Here is a 15,963-nt window from a genome sequence, read left to right on the forward strand (position 1 = left end):
CCATCCGTATATGTCAACGCACTCCTGAATCGTCTTGATCACAGCTTCCTTCGGTATGTTGCAATGTAGGTAGGTCTGTGACGTCGATGGAAAACGCTGGATTGGTGGAGATTTTTTGAGGAAGTCAATAAATTGCTCTGACCTAATTATTCGGAACGGATCGTCAACCGGTAGGACCGAAAGGCAGGCTTGGACATGCTATCATACAACTTAGGCCACTGTGTCGGCCTAGAAGGTGTGACGACGTCGGCATGATAAGAGTGAAATGACAAAGCTGGAACGGTGACGACGGCGTGACGACGGTGCTATAAAGAGTCGAATGACGAAGCTGGAGTGGCCAAATTGAAACGACAACAACGCCATCACGACGACGGTATGATAACGAGTGCATAACCACTGTATCACGGCGATGATGTGAGGACGATGGCATGGCGATTGTTCCGTGACAAAGCCACTGACCTCCCCTCAAAGCTGGCGTGACGACGACACAACGACTACGACAATATCATAACCACGACCACGTACCTAGTGAAGCCGGCTAATAGGCAACTTCAGCCACTTCAGATTAGATAGATAGATAGATAGATAGATAGATAGATAGATAGATAGATAGATAGATAGATAGATAGATAGATAGATAGATAGATAGATAGATAGATAGATAGATAGATAGATAGATAGATAGATAGATAGATAGATAGATAGATAGATAGATAGATAGATAGATAGATAGATAGATAGATAGATAGATAGATAGATAGATAGATAGATAGATAGATAGATAGATAGATAGATAGATAGATAGATAGATAGATAGATAGATAGATAGATAGATAGATAGATAGATAGATAGATAGATAGATAGATAGATAGATAGATAGATAGATAGATAGATAGATAGATAGATAGATAGATAGATAGATAGATAGATAGATAGATAGATAGATAGATAGATAGATAGATAGATAGATAGATAGATAGAATTCAAACGCCTCAAGTAGGCAAAGCATGGTTTTTTATGGAGTTTAACGTGCCAAAACCACTTTCTGATTATGAGGCACGCCATAGTAGAGGACTCCGGAAATTTCGACCACCTCGGGTTCTTTAACTTCCACCTAATTCTAAGCACACTGGTGCTTTCGCATTTCACCCCCATCTAAATGTGGCCGCCGCGGCCGGGATACGATCCCGCGATCTCGTGCTCAGCAGCCCAACACCATAGACAGTGAGCCACCACGGCGGATGGCAAAGCATGGTAATGACATTAAAGTATGAAATACATAAAGTGTTTACGATCGTGCAGATCTTGCATTACAGTGCAGGTTTGCTGTTGCAGAATATCTTCCTTACAGAATTGCCTCTATGAAAATGGTCAGAATTTTCTTTCCAACCGTATTCTTTTGCTTGCGTAGGTAGAGAGCAGCTAAAGGATTGTTCATTGTAATACGCCCTGGGACTGGAGACCTAGCTTCCACCGCTCGTTATATTTAGTCGTCGTTGCGGCGATATTCTCTTGCAGATTTTTATTTTGTATGGTATATTTCTAACACACAGTAAGCTTGTAGTCGCACAAAGAGTACATTGGAAGAATATTATAAGCAGCAAAAAGTTCGTTAGTAGGGTAAGTGTAAGGAGCATTCGCTATACAATGAACAGCCTTTTTTGGAAGTGCACCTTCTTTAGATTCGTGACGCCTGTCGGGTACCACACAATGCCACAATACTGAAGAAGCGAGTGCACTAGGGAATCGTGCAGGATGCGTTCGTCGGTTCCACGGAGAATGTGCTCTAGTCACACAATCATACTTTCTTCAGAACATATTTTGGCCTTAAGATATTTAATGCGCTAATTTCATGTTAAATGCTAAGCAAATGTAAAACCGTTTTTACAGAATCTGCAAGCTCTATGATTTCAAAACCCACGTAGAGCTACACAAGCCAAGCTATCTTCTTCCCCCTAAGCACGTAAAAAAAGCTGCTTTAATTTTGCTATAATTTCATAGTGAATGGCTGGTATCAGTCCATATGTTTATTTTAGAAAATACTCTGTGTTGTGCTCTCATCTTTCTTGTGGTGTATCGCTGATCCAAATTGTCGCACCTCCATTCAGCACATCGGTGTAATGTTTTCTATTTGAAATGTAGGTACGAAGTAAATGATAGGCTATGCCATTTTGTACCGGGATGTGCCACTGGCGGAATTCCTTTCTTCCTAGAGTCTTTGAGAGCAGCAGTCCTGCTGCATGCAAGTGATCAGCCGGGTCGGTTTTCGATGTATCTCGCAGGCGTCTTTTTTAAGCGAAAAAAAAGAGTGATGACAATAATCGCGCGCAGCACACTACTGAGCTTGATCATAATGTTTGCTTTTAATTCTTTCAGAACCCAAGATCGTCAAGTGACAACGCTTGAATTGTTGGCCCGAGGCTAATTATTGATCCATGCAGTAACAAGAAAAACAAATTATTTAAACATGGGCGCAATCATTTTTGTTCCACACTGAAGTGACAAAGTTTCTGAGAAAACTAAAGAAAAATGGTTTCCGAATTAACTCAACACGGTGTAATGGCGTGCCTCAGCTAAATATGACAAACAGATGTCAATTAATAATCAACATAAATTATTAAACACCAAAATACTAAAAGCTTCTTTAGCTTAGCATTAACAACACTCAGTTGGTTTACTTCACATAGAAGGCTTCGCTGTTTCTTAAAAAAAACTTGGTTCATGCGTGGTAGCGCAGACGCAATGTTTATAAGCAGTTCATTGATATGCACAGATTATGAAACTTCCTCAGAACAGTGCCTATTTTTGTAGGCGCTCATCTCAGGATCGTACAAGACTATTTAACATTATTCAAGTTACTCTGATGAAGGCCTTCCAACCTGCTTACACACGTTATATCTGCGGGTGTGTATGAGTGGGTGTTCACTTAGAGAGTCGGGTGTTACAGACTTTCCTTTAATGCGCCAAATTGTTTGGCAAGGTTGCCAGGAATTCGTGTGTGTAAGAAAAAAAGAAAAAAGGTGTCGCCATCTGTTTCTGCCAACGAGCGTTTCAGCTGCTTTCATTCATTTTACAAAACAAACCACCAGATGCCGCCACGGTTTCGATACGCAAACACCAGATGTCCTTACAAGAACGCCAGATGTCTATAGAGAAACGCCAGGTGTTCTTGACACGCGTCCGTGGAACCTTTCAAAGTAACTAACTATGCCGAAACGCGATCGTCTGCGGACGCCGTGTGCGGTAGCGAAATCAGGTGCAGAAGCGTCGCAGCAGTTCTGGTTTCCGTATACATTACGCCTGGCTCCACTAAAAGTCAGATAAAAAAATATGTCTGCCCATTAGCCTCATACCCGTATGTGCTCAATGCTGGGCATTCTTTGGAGTATATAGTTTATTTCTCAGTACGACGGCCTTGGTCATTGGAAAGAATATACCAAGGGACACGGGTAAATAAGCTTGATACACGAAATGCAGACAGTTTCAAGTGTCCAGTTCACCATTTCCTGCTCAGTCATGTTCCAAGCTGCATCGTGCAAATTGTGCTTTGACAGCTCACCCAAACCTAAACCCTGGTCAATTATTAGCGCATGTGTCAACGTTTATATTGCTTTCTCTTAGTGTGCCTCGTTTTATATTTAAGTCTGATCTTGAGCACTATGTGTAAATGTGACCTTGAGCAAATATCACGCAGTTAATCTGAACCAATATTCAGGTTCTTTTTATTAGTGGAGCAGTAAAGTAATATTTTCATCAACCTCATTTGCTTCGTAAGTTCCTTCGGGAACAACCTTCATACTATTTCTGACTATCTCGCATGACTCGACAAGGATCTTGCTTCACCTTTCGAGACGGAGAACCGCAGAAATAGGGCGGACACAATGCTGCAACGCTTGCAGCAACAATGCAAACCCCCAGTCATTGCGTCATATCATTTCTTGGAACTTTTGAAATCTCTGATACTGCACTGCAGCGGGTGAATTTGCATACAAAAGTGTGCGCCTGATTCGCATCTGTCGACACAACACAGAACGTTTACATCTGAGGATACCATAAAATGATTTAGCCGGTATCTTGAGTCTTACTGCGCCAAATTTCCCTCAATAGAACCTGTCGTAATAGAGAAGGTACGTGCGTTTTCAGCTGGGACCCCACTGAACAAATAACACCAAACAGCTAACCCTACTTTAGGGAAGCTATATTTGTGTTAAAGTGATCCCGGTTCCCGCTCCAGTATTCATCCGAAAATGTGATGATGTGGCAAAAACTTCGGTTCAAGATCCAAACTGGTCACATTTATATTCTGTGTGATCAGGAGTACGAGCGTTGTTCAACTCTGAATGATACCACAAGAAAACCCAAAATAGTTATTTCTACCGCACCCGAAAGCCAATACAAATATGTATGTAAAATGACCCTCTTACGTTGCAGTCGCCTTTAGTTAAGTGTCAATTTTACCGTGGTCTTCCGGCATACACGCTTAGGGTAAGTATATTCTTCCCTAAGTAAACTCCAACATAGATCGTCTGTACTGGTAATACATTTATTTGGTAGAGCCTCTTTCTATTACGATCGTAAATGTCACATGGAAATAATTATTCGAGCTTTTTTCTCTACGTGCGTGCACCTGCTTTCCCTGGGTGAAAAAAAAAGGCGCCGCAGAGGCTATCGGAGGATTCATTACTATATTTAGTCAAGACAACGAACACAATAGCCTAAAAAGGCAAGTGCGTCGCAAACCACTGCCTGTAGTTAACGTTAAGCATTAAGAACGAAGTAAAGAGATGCTTCTGTTCACAAAACATCTCTTACGTAAGAGAGGTTTCTATTGGTGGGCGTTCGTGGGCCCACCCCTCATACTATCGGTCAGGTAAAACTGCGACCACTGTAGAGAATTGGAGTCATAAGCGACTCTAACGTAAGACAAGTTTTGTCAATGATGACCCATATGCTTGCCAAGTGGGCAAGCATTAAGGTGAACGTGCACCTATAAGCATGAGACCGACGGCGTATTTCTTCTCCAAACGTCAAAAATGAGGCATAGAAAAAAAGAATGGGGACAAAATGGCCCCTCAGAGAGCTAAAAATGAAAGCATAGCAGTAAGAAGCATTGGAGGAAGCTCATCTGTTTGGAACTACAGGAGACACCGACTCCACTGAACAGATGCTATCTTTGGATTCAATAAAAAGGTTGAGCTGGAACTTGAAATGGAGTGTAAAGTTTGCATTCTCCCCGTCTGTCTGTCTGTTTAGCGCGATACAGTTTCTAAAGCACTATGCTGTGATGTTGAGGGCATGGACTTTCTTGAAGACTCTTCAGCGCCGAATATGAGTGGAAGTGGAACCGCGTGGTTCTTTGACGAGCCATTCAAGCTACTGATTTTAAACGGCCGGCATATGAGAAGTTATGAAAGCGAGTGGCGTGACTATTCTGTCCAGAGGAGCCCTTACACAAGCTAGGTACATCGCAGCATATCCGCCAAAACCAAGGATAAAGACATGTTGCAGTTACATCGGCGGCAAGCATAGGGCCATTCGCCCATTCAGCGCGTTCTGAATCACAAATGGCAGTTAGCGAACATGAACTACTATCACAAGCTAACGGACGGCAAACCAGGATCACAAGCGAAAATTATGCACGCGAACGGGACAATGATGAAAAGTGAAAAAGCTCGGCAGAAATAGCCTGTTTCAACAGGTACAATACTATAACTTTATACTTTTGATTAGACACGCTGCATATTCTGAGATTCTTGCGAACTTAACAGTATCACATGCGGGAAGTTTATCCCAGTAATTTAATATGGTTGGGGGAGGGATCTATTCTACTACATTTAAGTCCGTCGCAGTATCTTCGTCTTCGTATCTTCGTATCTTCGTCGCAGGTATGATGTGAACTGAGCTTATCGCGTACGTAGAAAGCGAGCGATACCAAGGATGAGGCTTTGTCCAAGACAATCACTGCAAGCATTTGACGCATGGTTAAGTGTTAGCCGAAACGAAGTAGACTTCGTGCTCTATTGTGTTCGCTTACGCCCATCTCCAATTGTCCTAACGCTCGCCGCCGCTTTGATGGTCGGTGCGCAAGCGTTCTGAACTACATTACTATCTGCCGCATGTGTCTGAGAGAAAGAAGGGTTCCAGCGAGCCACTGCTCTTTCCCGCAAAACTGCGAACGTGGCCCCTAGTGGTGACGCGGTTTATAAGAAGGTGCTTTTACTCAGACGCCCTTAGCGAGTGCAGGATCATGGGCACCACAGCTGGCAGAACGCAAAAAATTATGGGGCCACTTCTTACTGCCCTGGTCGCATTCGCTCTTCAGGAGGTGGCACTCGGTCGAGGTGAGCATGCTTTTTAAAACTTGATGGTAGTTTAGCTTCTCAGCACAGCGGAATTATCGTGACACGTAAGATTAGATCGTTCATTTTAGGACGCTTGCACTCCATTAGTCACTCTGCAGGGCAATTTTTACGGGTTTACGGGGGTGTGAGGCGTAATGCAGACACCCGTTTCTTCGCATTCGACTATATTTTCATGACTACGCGGCGTGACCTTAACTTTTAAATTTGGAGACGAGAACAGACTTCCCGTATTGTCTCTATGTAAATCTGCGGCACTCTACAGACGACCACTCAGATTTTATGCGAGCTAGAAAGCGTGAACGGTGGTCCGGGTTCGCTTATGCAGTGAGAGCTCGCGCAATGCTCGCCAGTAGAATTATTTATCTAATGGTAGAGTCGAAAGTCTCGATCTCCTTATACGCGTTGTAGTTGTGCAAGCATAGGCCCTTTCGATGGGTGCTACTTTCGTAAACATCTGCTGAAGCAGGCGTTTGCTGTCATTGCATTTTTCATCTTTCGTCGCTTGCGCACAACTAAAGCATGCCAATGAAGCTAGCTTCCTACAAGCTGTGATGAGGAAACAATAGTAGGAAGGGAGCGCTTGTGTCTTTTCGTGAGGCTATCAAGGTACTTTTTGATTTCTGGAGTAATACTGCTTTATAAACTAAAACGCGTTGAAAATGTAATTAATATGAACATATTTTACACGAAATAAAAGACCAATATGGGATACATCAAAAGCTCTTGATATTATTATGTCACTATTGTCGTCATCTTTCGTTTGTTCAAACATGCTCAGATCAGTATTTGGGAAAAGGTCTGAGAGAATATATATATATATATATATATATATATTTCTAATATGAATACTGCACAAGGCAGCAGCAGGCAGCGTGTCTCAACAAGAGCAGCTCAGGCAATCTCGAGCGCAAGCCTCCCGGACGACTGGCGATATGTATGCAGCGCCGGGCATTCCTCTTCACTACAATCGCCCCCCATAGAAAAAGGAGCCATCCTGGCGACTCATGGTGAACAGAGAATCATGGGTTCGTAATACGGCTTCAGGCGTTGTACGTGGACGGTTTCACGACCACGACAGCGTTGATCCGTAGGTGGCGTGACAGGCTCGACAATATAGTTCACAGGCGATGTCTGCGCTACAACACGGTAGGGTCCTTGATATTTGGATACAAGCTTGGATGAGAGTCCAGCAGGAACGGCGGGAACCCAAAGCCACACAAGGGAGTCCGGAAGAAAGGGACAATGCGGGTGATCATCATCAGGTCGAGACTTTTGTTGCCATTGGTCGACGGCTGTAAAGGAACGGGCGAGCTGACGGCATTCGTCTACGCGGCAGCCAGCTTCAGAGATGGGCGTACATTCGGATGAGTCGGGTCTGTACGGAAGAATGGTGTCGAGGGTAGTCGAAGGTTCGCGGCCATACAAGAGGAAGAATGGGGAGAAGTTTGTGGTCACCTGTGATGCAGTGTTGCAAGCGAACGTGATGAATGGCAATATGAGGTCGCAATCAGTGTGACCAGAGGCGACGTATTTGGAGAGCATGTCGCCAAACGTGCGGTTAAATCTTTCCGTCAGACCATTACTCTGAGGATGGTAGGCGGTGGTGGTGCGATGAACGATGCGACATTCAGCAAGGAGCGCGTTTACGACTTCGGAGATGAAGACACGTCCTCTATCACTAAAAATTTCGCGAGGTGCACCGTGACGAAGAATAAAGTTTTTCAGGAGGAAGGATGCTATATCACGAGCGGTGGCAGCAGCGTGGGCACTGGGCACGGCCAACGCACTCCCCACGAAGCAAAGTGAGAGGACAGGACAACCGGTTGGCGACGAGCCGTCTGCTGACGCCGGCAAGAACGTCCGAAAGAGCGAAAGGCAGTGGGGAACATCTGCGACGAGCGAAAATTGCACATGGCGTAAAAAGTACGCTGGCATTAGCAACAATGTTGAATGACACTGTGGCAAGGGCAGATGAGTGTGGTGGAACTGTAACGTCTTCGGCAACAAATACTTTATCTTCAGGTTCACGAGGGTCACGGAGTGGAACATGACACAGCGTTTGAAATTCCACTTCAGCACGAGAACAGTCGGTGACGGCCTTATTAGGGGAAAGGAAGCCCCAGCCCAAAATAAGATCGTGGGAAGAACACAGCACTAAAAATTCGATGGTGTAGAGGAGGCCGTTGATCGCAACGCGAGCAGTACACGCCGGTGCAGGCGCTGGCAGTACGAAGTGACACGTTGGACAGTGACGTCGTAACTTTTCTGAGCGAACGGCAAAGTTTGGCACTAATAACTGAAACTGCGGCAGCAGTGTCAACGAGGGCGAGTGCAGCGGCGCCGTCCACATATACATCAATAACATTAGTCGGAGAAGGGAGAGGCCTCGGTGTGTTCGTGGGTGATGCAGTTCTTGCCTCTGGAACTGCGACGATTAGTTTTCCCATTCCGGCGAAGAAGGACGACGACACATCGGCGAAAGTGAGCGGCGTCGAGGCGATGGCGAACGGCGGTCAACAAGAGGGCGGTGGTCCGAGTAGGAAGACATCTGACCAGGGTTTTGAGACACGGGGGATGACGGGTATGGGGAAATGTATGGTGCGATGTCGAAGCTACGGCGGTAGGGCGTTGCGCGGCGACGTCAAAATTGTGCAACGTGACCAGGTAGACCACTGGCAAAACATAGTGGCTGGTTGTCAGGAGTGCGCCATTGTACACTGCTGAGTGGGTACCGCGGCTGAACGAAGCGAGGAGCTGGACGCAGTGACACGACTGATGGGGATGGCGCAAAGGCTGGAGGTGGTGCCGCGCGAGAGCCTCTGCACAGCTGAGAGGTGTAGTTAGCTCGGGAAAAGCAACGGGAGTCGGCACAGGCGGAGTCTTGCGGGCAGAAGGGAGAGCTGTGCACTCTTGCTCGTGGATGACCTGGCGAAGGTTGGCCGACAAAGGCAAAGGTGGTGGCGTGGATGAGGACAGCAGCGAAAGCTGACGAGCAACCTCAGCACGGACGAACTCTTTTATCTGGCAAAGCAGGGAGTCCATCTCAGGAGTAGCGGTCATGCTCGCGAGGGTTTCGTCGGACGCAGGGGGGCGCCGCGTGAGAAGATGCTGTCTGCAGAGCTCGTCGAAACTCTGGCAAAGCTCAATGACCTGAGAAACAGTGCCTGGGTTTTTGGACAGCAGCATATGAAAGGCATCGTCGGAAATGCCCTTCATGATGTGACGTACCTTGTCCGCCTCCGCCATCCTCGAGTTGACACGCCGGCAGAGGTCGACGACGTCCTCTATGTAGCTGGTGAACGTTTCACCAGTTTGCTGGGATGGGCTTGGCAGGCGTTGTTCAGCGCGAAGTTTGCGCACGCCAGGGCGGCCTAAAACTTCTGCGATGCCGGTTTTGAAGCTAGCCCACGTGCGGAGATCGGCTTCGTGGTTTTCGTGGGAGGGTTGAATTCTGTTAATGTCCACCTAGTGGACATGCCCATTTCATCTGCTGCTGTAGTCCGTATCGGCATTCCTGGGGTAAGTGTTAGAAGGAGACAGGAGCTCCCAGCCAATAAGCACTGCAGCAGCAGACGAGATGGGCATGTTCATAGGTGGACACTTACAGAATATATGCCCGCCTCCCGCTCCTCAGAAGAAGAAAGCGGCAGCGGTGAAAGAAGCACCCTGTTGACCAGTGGGTCGGGACTCCTGCATACGCCTGGTGCTCCGGAGCATACGGCTGAACGTCCAGAGCTCGTGTGCGTCTGCGGGGCGTTCAGCGCAGCACCGGCCACAGCCTTTATGCTCTTCGCATACCTTCTTGGCCTTCCTGTACAACCCAGCCAGCCACGTAATCTTGCCGCCCGTCTACAACTAGACAATTTCAGTCACAATCCACTCGAAGCCTGCACCACTCTGATCATAAGACGGCGACACTCCAGACCGTGGTGATGTGTGAACGTTGATGTTTTAGTTATATAGATTGCGGACTTACTTTTGACTATGTACCAAAGGATGTTTGTAATTTGTATCTTTGGAAACATAAAATATGTGTATGCGTGTGTGTGTGGGGGGGGGGGGAGCATATGCTTTCTCTTTACTTATCTTAAATTTGTTCGTGTGGACCAGGTTTCAGAATCTGCTACAATAGACATGCAAGTCTACACCAGAGTGCTGGTTTTGTAGTTACAAGCGTCTGGCTGCATATGTCCAGTACTGAAGTGCTTAAATGCATGTGTTCAAACATGGCAGTGGTTCTCAAGAAGAAGGGGAAGAAATCAACAGCGGTCGAACAAGGAATGGCTGAATAGACTGCGTTTCAAACTCTTCGTCAGGGCCGCAAATATTGACTAGCCTTCTTGTCAGAGTGTGGCTTCCTTAGGCATCCATCTTTTGGCTAATGTCACATGGAAGTCATCATCATCATCATCATCAGCCTAGTTACGCCCACTGCAGGGCAAAGGCCTCTCCCATACTTCTCCAACTGCCCCGGTCATGTACTAATTGTGGCCATGTTGTCCCTGCAAACGTCTTAATGTCATCTGCCCACCTAACTTTCTGCCGCCCCCTGCTACGCTTCCCTTCTCTTGGAATCCAGTCCGTAGCTCTTAGTGACCATCGGTTATCTTCCCTCCTCATTACATGTCCGGCCCATGCCCATTTCTTTTTCTTGATTTCAACTAAGATGTCGTTTACCCGCGTTTGTTGCCTCACCCAATCTGCTCTTTTCTTATCCCTTAACGTTACACCCATCATTCTTCTTTCCATAGCTCGTTGCGTCGTTCTCAATTTCAGCAGAACCCTTTTCGTAAGCCTCCAGGTTTCTGCCCCATATGTGAGTACTGGTAACACACAGCTGTTGTACACTTTCCTTTTGAGGGATAGTGGCAACCTACTGTTCATGATTTGAGAATGCCTGCCAAACGCACCCCAACCCATTCTTATTCTTCTGGTTATTTCAGTCTCATGATCCGGATCCGTGGTCACTACCTGCCCTAAGTAGATGTATTCCCTTACCACTTCCAGTGTTTCGCTACCTATCGTAAACTGCTGTTCTCTTCCGAGACTGTTAAACAGTACTTTAGTTTTCTGCAGATTAATTTTCAGACCCACCCTTCTGCTTTGTCTCTCCAGGTCAGTGAGCATGCATTGCAATTGGTCTCCTGAGTTACTAAGCAAGGCAATATCATCAGCGAATCGCAAGTTGCTAAGGTATTCTCCATCAACTTTTATCCCCAATTCTTCCCACTCCAGGCCTCTGAATACCTCCTGTAAACATGCTGTGAATAGCATTGGAGATATCGTATCTCCCTGTCTGACGCCTTTCTTTATAGGGATTTTGTTGCTTTCTTTGTGGAGGACTACGGTGGCTGTGGAGCCGCTATAGATATCTTCCAGTATTTTTACATATGGCTCATCTACACCCTGATTCCGTAATGCCTCCATGACTGCTGAGGTTTCGACTGAATCAAACGCTTTCTCGTAATCAATGAAAGCTATATATAAGGGTTGGTTATATTCTGCACATTTCTCTATCACTTGATTGATAGTGTGAATATGGTCTATTGTTGAGTAGCCTTTACGGAATCCTGCCTGGTCCTTTGGTTGACAGAAGTCTAAGGTGTTCCTGATTCTATTTGCGATTACCTTAGTAAATACTTTGTAGGCAACGGACAGTAAGCTGATCGGTCTATAATTTTTCAAGTCTTTGGCGTCCCCTTTCTTATGGATTAGGATTATGTTAGCGTTCTTCCAAGATTCCGGTACGCTCGAGGTTATGAGGCATTGCGTATACAGGGTGGCCAGTTTCTCTAGAACAATCTGACCACCATCCTTCAACAAATCTGCTGTTACCTGATCCTCCCCAGCTGCCTTCCCCCTTTGCATAGCTCCTAAGGCTTTCTTTACTTCTTCTGGCGTTACCTGTGGGATTTCGAATTCCTCTAGGCTATTCTCTCTTCCACTATCGTCGTGGGTGCCACTGGTACTGTATAAATCTCTATAGAACTCCTCAGCCACTTGAACTATCTCGTCCATATTAGTAACGATATTGCCGGCTTTGTCTCTTAACGCACACATCTGATTCTTGCCTATTCCTAGTTTCTTCTTCACTGTTTTTAGGCTTCCTCCTTTCCTGAGAGCCTGTTCAATTCTATCCATATTATAGTTCCTGATGTCCGCTGTCTTACGCTTGTTGATTAACTTAGAAAGTTCTGCCAGTTCTATTCTAGCTGTAGGATTAGAGGCTTTCATACATTGGCGTTTCTTGATCAGATCTTTCGTCTCCTGCGATAGCTTACTGGTTTCCTGTCTAACGGCGTTACCACCGACTTCTATTGCGCACTCCTTGATGATGCCCATGAGATTGTCGTTCATTGCTTCAACACTAAGGTCCTCTTCCTGAGTTAAAGCCGAATACCTGTTCTGTAGTTTGATCCGGAATTCCTCTAGTTTCCCTCTTACCGCTAACTCATTGATTGGCTTCTTGTGTACCAGTTTCTTTCGTTCCCTCCTCAAGTCTAGGCTAATTCGAGTTCTTACCATCCTGTGGTCACTGCAGCGTACCTTGCCGAGCACGTCTACATCTTGAATGATGCCAGGGTTCGCGCAGAGTATGAAGTCGATTTCATTTCTAGTCTCACCATTCGGGCTCCTCCACGTCCACTTTCGGCTAACCCGCTTGCGGAAAAAGGTATTCATTATACGCATATTATTCTGTTCTGCAAACTCTACTAATAATTCTCCTCTGCTATTCCTAGAGCCTATGCCATATTCCCCCACTGACTTGTCTCCAGCCTGCTTCTTGCCTACCCTGGCATTGAAGTCGCCCATCAGTATAGTGTATTTTGTTTTGACTTTACCCATCGCCGATTCTACGTCTTCATAAAAGCTTTCGACTTCCTGGTCATCATGACTAGATGTAGGAGCGTAGACCTGTACAACCTTCATTTTGCACCTCTTATTAAGTTTCACAACAAGACATGCCACCCTCTCGTTAATGCTATAGAATTCCTGTATGTTACCAGCTATTTCCTTATTAATCAGGAATCCGACTCCTAGTTCTCGTCTCTCCGCTAAGCCCCGGTAACACAGTACATGCCCGCTTTTTAGCACTGTATATGCTTCTTTTGTCCTCCTAACCTCACTGAGTCCTATTATATCCCATTTACTACCCTCTAATTCCTCCAATAACACTGCTAGACTCGCCTCACTAGATAGCGTTCTAACGTTAAACGTTGCCAGGTTCAGATTCCAATGGCGGCCTGTCCGGAGCCAGGTATTCTTAGCACCCTCTGCAGCGTCACAGATCTGACCGCCGCCGTGATCAGTTGCTTCGCGGCTGCTGGGGACTGAGGGCCGGGGTTCGATTGTTGTATTCATATAGGAGGTTGTGGCCAAGTACTGCACCAGGGTGGCCAATCCTGCTCTGGTGAGAGAGTGCGTTACCGGTTCTGGTCACCGGGATCAGGCCGCACTCCAGGCCTGTTTGTGCAATTTTCTCAACACACGGTTTTTTTTTTTGTATTTTCCGGTGGAGAATAGCGCGGCACCGGGATTTGAATCACGGTCCTCTTGCACTGGAGACGGATACTCTACCGTCCCCGTAGGAGTTAAATTAAAAATTAATTTATGGGGTTTTACGTGACAAAACCACTTTCTGATTATGCACGCCGTAGTGGAGGACTCCGAAAATTTCGACCACCTGGGGTTCTTTAACGTGCACTTAATTCTAAGTACACGGGTGTTTTCGCATTTCGCCCCCATCGAAATGCGGCCGCCGTGGTCGGGGTCCGATCCCGCGACCTCGTGCTCAGCAGTCTAACACCATAACCACTGAGCAACCACGGCGGGTCCCGCAGGAGTTGTACGCCTCATTTAACCTACAGTGGTGCCCTACTTGGTCAGTCAAGGTGGACCAATCTGAGCTCGGTTATACCGCATGGATGGCACTCGGCTAGAGAACCTCGTATTTATGACCTGCACATGTGAGGCCTTACATATTTGAAGATATATATCTATCTTCTTTTTTTTTTTTTTTAGGAGGGTTCCTGTACAGTGATAAAATAAAGGAAAAGACATTAAAAGAAAGAAAAAAAAGAAAGAAAAAGGGGCGGAAAAAAAAAAAACGGAACATAACAGGTGATTTGAACTCGTGACCCTTCGATGTTGCCCGGAAAGATAGCTCAGTCGGTTGGTTCGTCAGGCCCCAGGCTACTTTCAAGCGCCACAGCTCCTCCTCTGAGCCTCACACTTACGTGGAAAGAGACTCATGTTGTCCGCGATAGTCGGTTGGAAGGCATACTTTCTAGGAAAATAGGCATACTTGGAAGGCATTGGAAGGCATACTTTCTAGGAAATTTTAACCCTAATACTAATTGTAAATATTCATCTCATCTATGGGATCTAATGCGCGCGCTGTTGCTTTGTCTCTGCGTGTAGTAGTTGAGAGAGCCAGTTTAAGGGCAGAGTAGTTGGAAGGCATACTTTCTAGGAAAAATGGTCGCTCAAGGAGAAGAGCGAACTCGAGCGGCTTTAGAGGCTAGGAAAACTGCCTTAAAATATTTAGACTTGAGGGAAAGCTTCGTTAACAAACTATAACACGGCAATCAGCACTCGAATACGACGAGAGAAATTACTGAGACGTGGAAAATTCCCTTGAAAAAAATCTGGTTTGCTAGACAAATGCTCGTATGTATTGGACCTCTTAAAAGATGAGGGGTGAAATATGCGCTCACCGAGAGGGCATCTTCAGCGCGAGACATCCACAAGGCACCTTACAGAGATGTGGAGAGCATAGCACATGGAAGTACTATGTGGAAAATTGTACGATGAAATAGACATGGACAATGCAAGTCACGAAGACCATTTACATAGTTACATGTGCACCACACCAGTAAAAAGCAATAACTTCCCCCAGCCAGACAAGAGGACGACACGATTGAATAAAAAAAAAATAATGCTCCATTATGGTGACTCCAATCACTATCGGAAGAACTGCTCGGTATCCGAGGAGATGGTGAAACGAAAGAACATTAGTAATTACAGACTTGCACGACACATTCGGCAAAATACAACAGAAATAAAAATCTAATAAACTTTCTTCAAGAGCCATACATATTGTTACGAGTCGCTTCAATGAAGTAGAAGAAGACGATCGACCAAGTGTTGGTCATGTCTCGCTTTCGCCATCTTGGTTTCTTCAGTTTGAATATAGTCTTTGTATATAAACCTTGCTCTAGATTTACTGAATTGTCAGCCCGAAATAACACGAAAAGTCCACGATCACTGTAGCAAAAGCAGCAGTGAAAACTGTGAAAGCCGCACGTGAACACGCTTCTTATACCAACATGAGATCCTGCCGATCATAAAGGTCCTTCCCTCACCCATCAATGCCAGTAGGATGCAGTGACAGAAACCACTGCACAATTATGGCGACTTACAGAATCACATGCTGTCAATGCAAAAAGGGGCATGTTTCTAATGCCAGAGGACACGCAGCCGCATTGAATAGAGAGTGACAACTGCAGAAGGCATGAAAGGCATCTTCAAGAAATATAACATCAACGCTAAGTGAGATGCGTCTGCCCTTTATTTTTCAAGGAAGTGCTCCCTCGTAGG

General features: G+C 45.8%; 1 protein-coding gene and 1 long non-coding RNA gene across 17 annotated transcripts in view; one reads left to right on the forward strand and one right to left on the reverse strand.

Annotated features, from left to right (window-relative positions):
• LOC129385288 (uncharacterized) overlaps positions 1–15,963 on the reverse strand; it is a 482,098-nt gene that overhangs the window by 368,967 nt on the left and 97,168 nt on the right. The window lies entirely within an intron of this gene.
• The window catches only part of LOC126533097 (uncharacterized), a 99,341-nt gene continuing 89,530 nt past the window's right edge, over positions 6,153–15,963 (forward strand). For 5 of the 16 annotated variants that reach the window (XM_055071790.2, XM_055071792.2, XM_055071793.2 and 2 more), the window contains exon 1: positions 6,153–6,342. In XM_055071790.2, the coding sequence (XP_054927765.1) occupies positions 6,249–6,342 (94 nt within the window). In that variant the 5' untranslated portion in view covers positions 6,153–6,248. The remainder of the gene's footprint in view (positions 6,343–15,963) is intronic. The other 11 variants (XM_055071795.2, XM_055071798.2, XM_055071797.2 and 8 more) reach the window with 6 other exon arrangements.

This window comes from Dermacentor andersoni, chromosome 7 (assembly GCF_023375885.2).
Source record: "Dermacentor andersoni chromosome 7, qqDerAnde1_hic_scaffold, whole genome shotgun sequence".
Taxonomy (NCBI): domain Eukaryota; kingdom Metazoa; phylum Arthropoda; class Arachnida; order Ixodida; family Ixodidae; genus Dermacentor; species Dermacentor andersoni.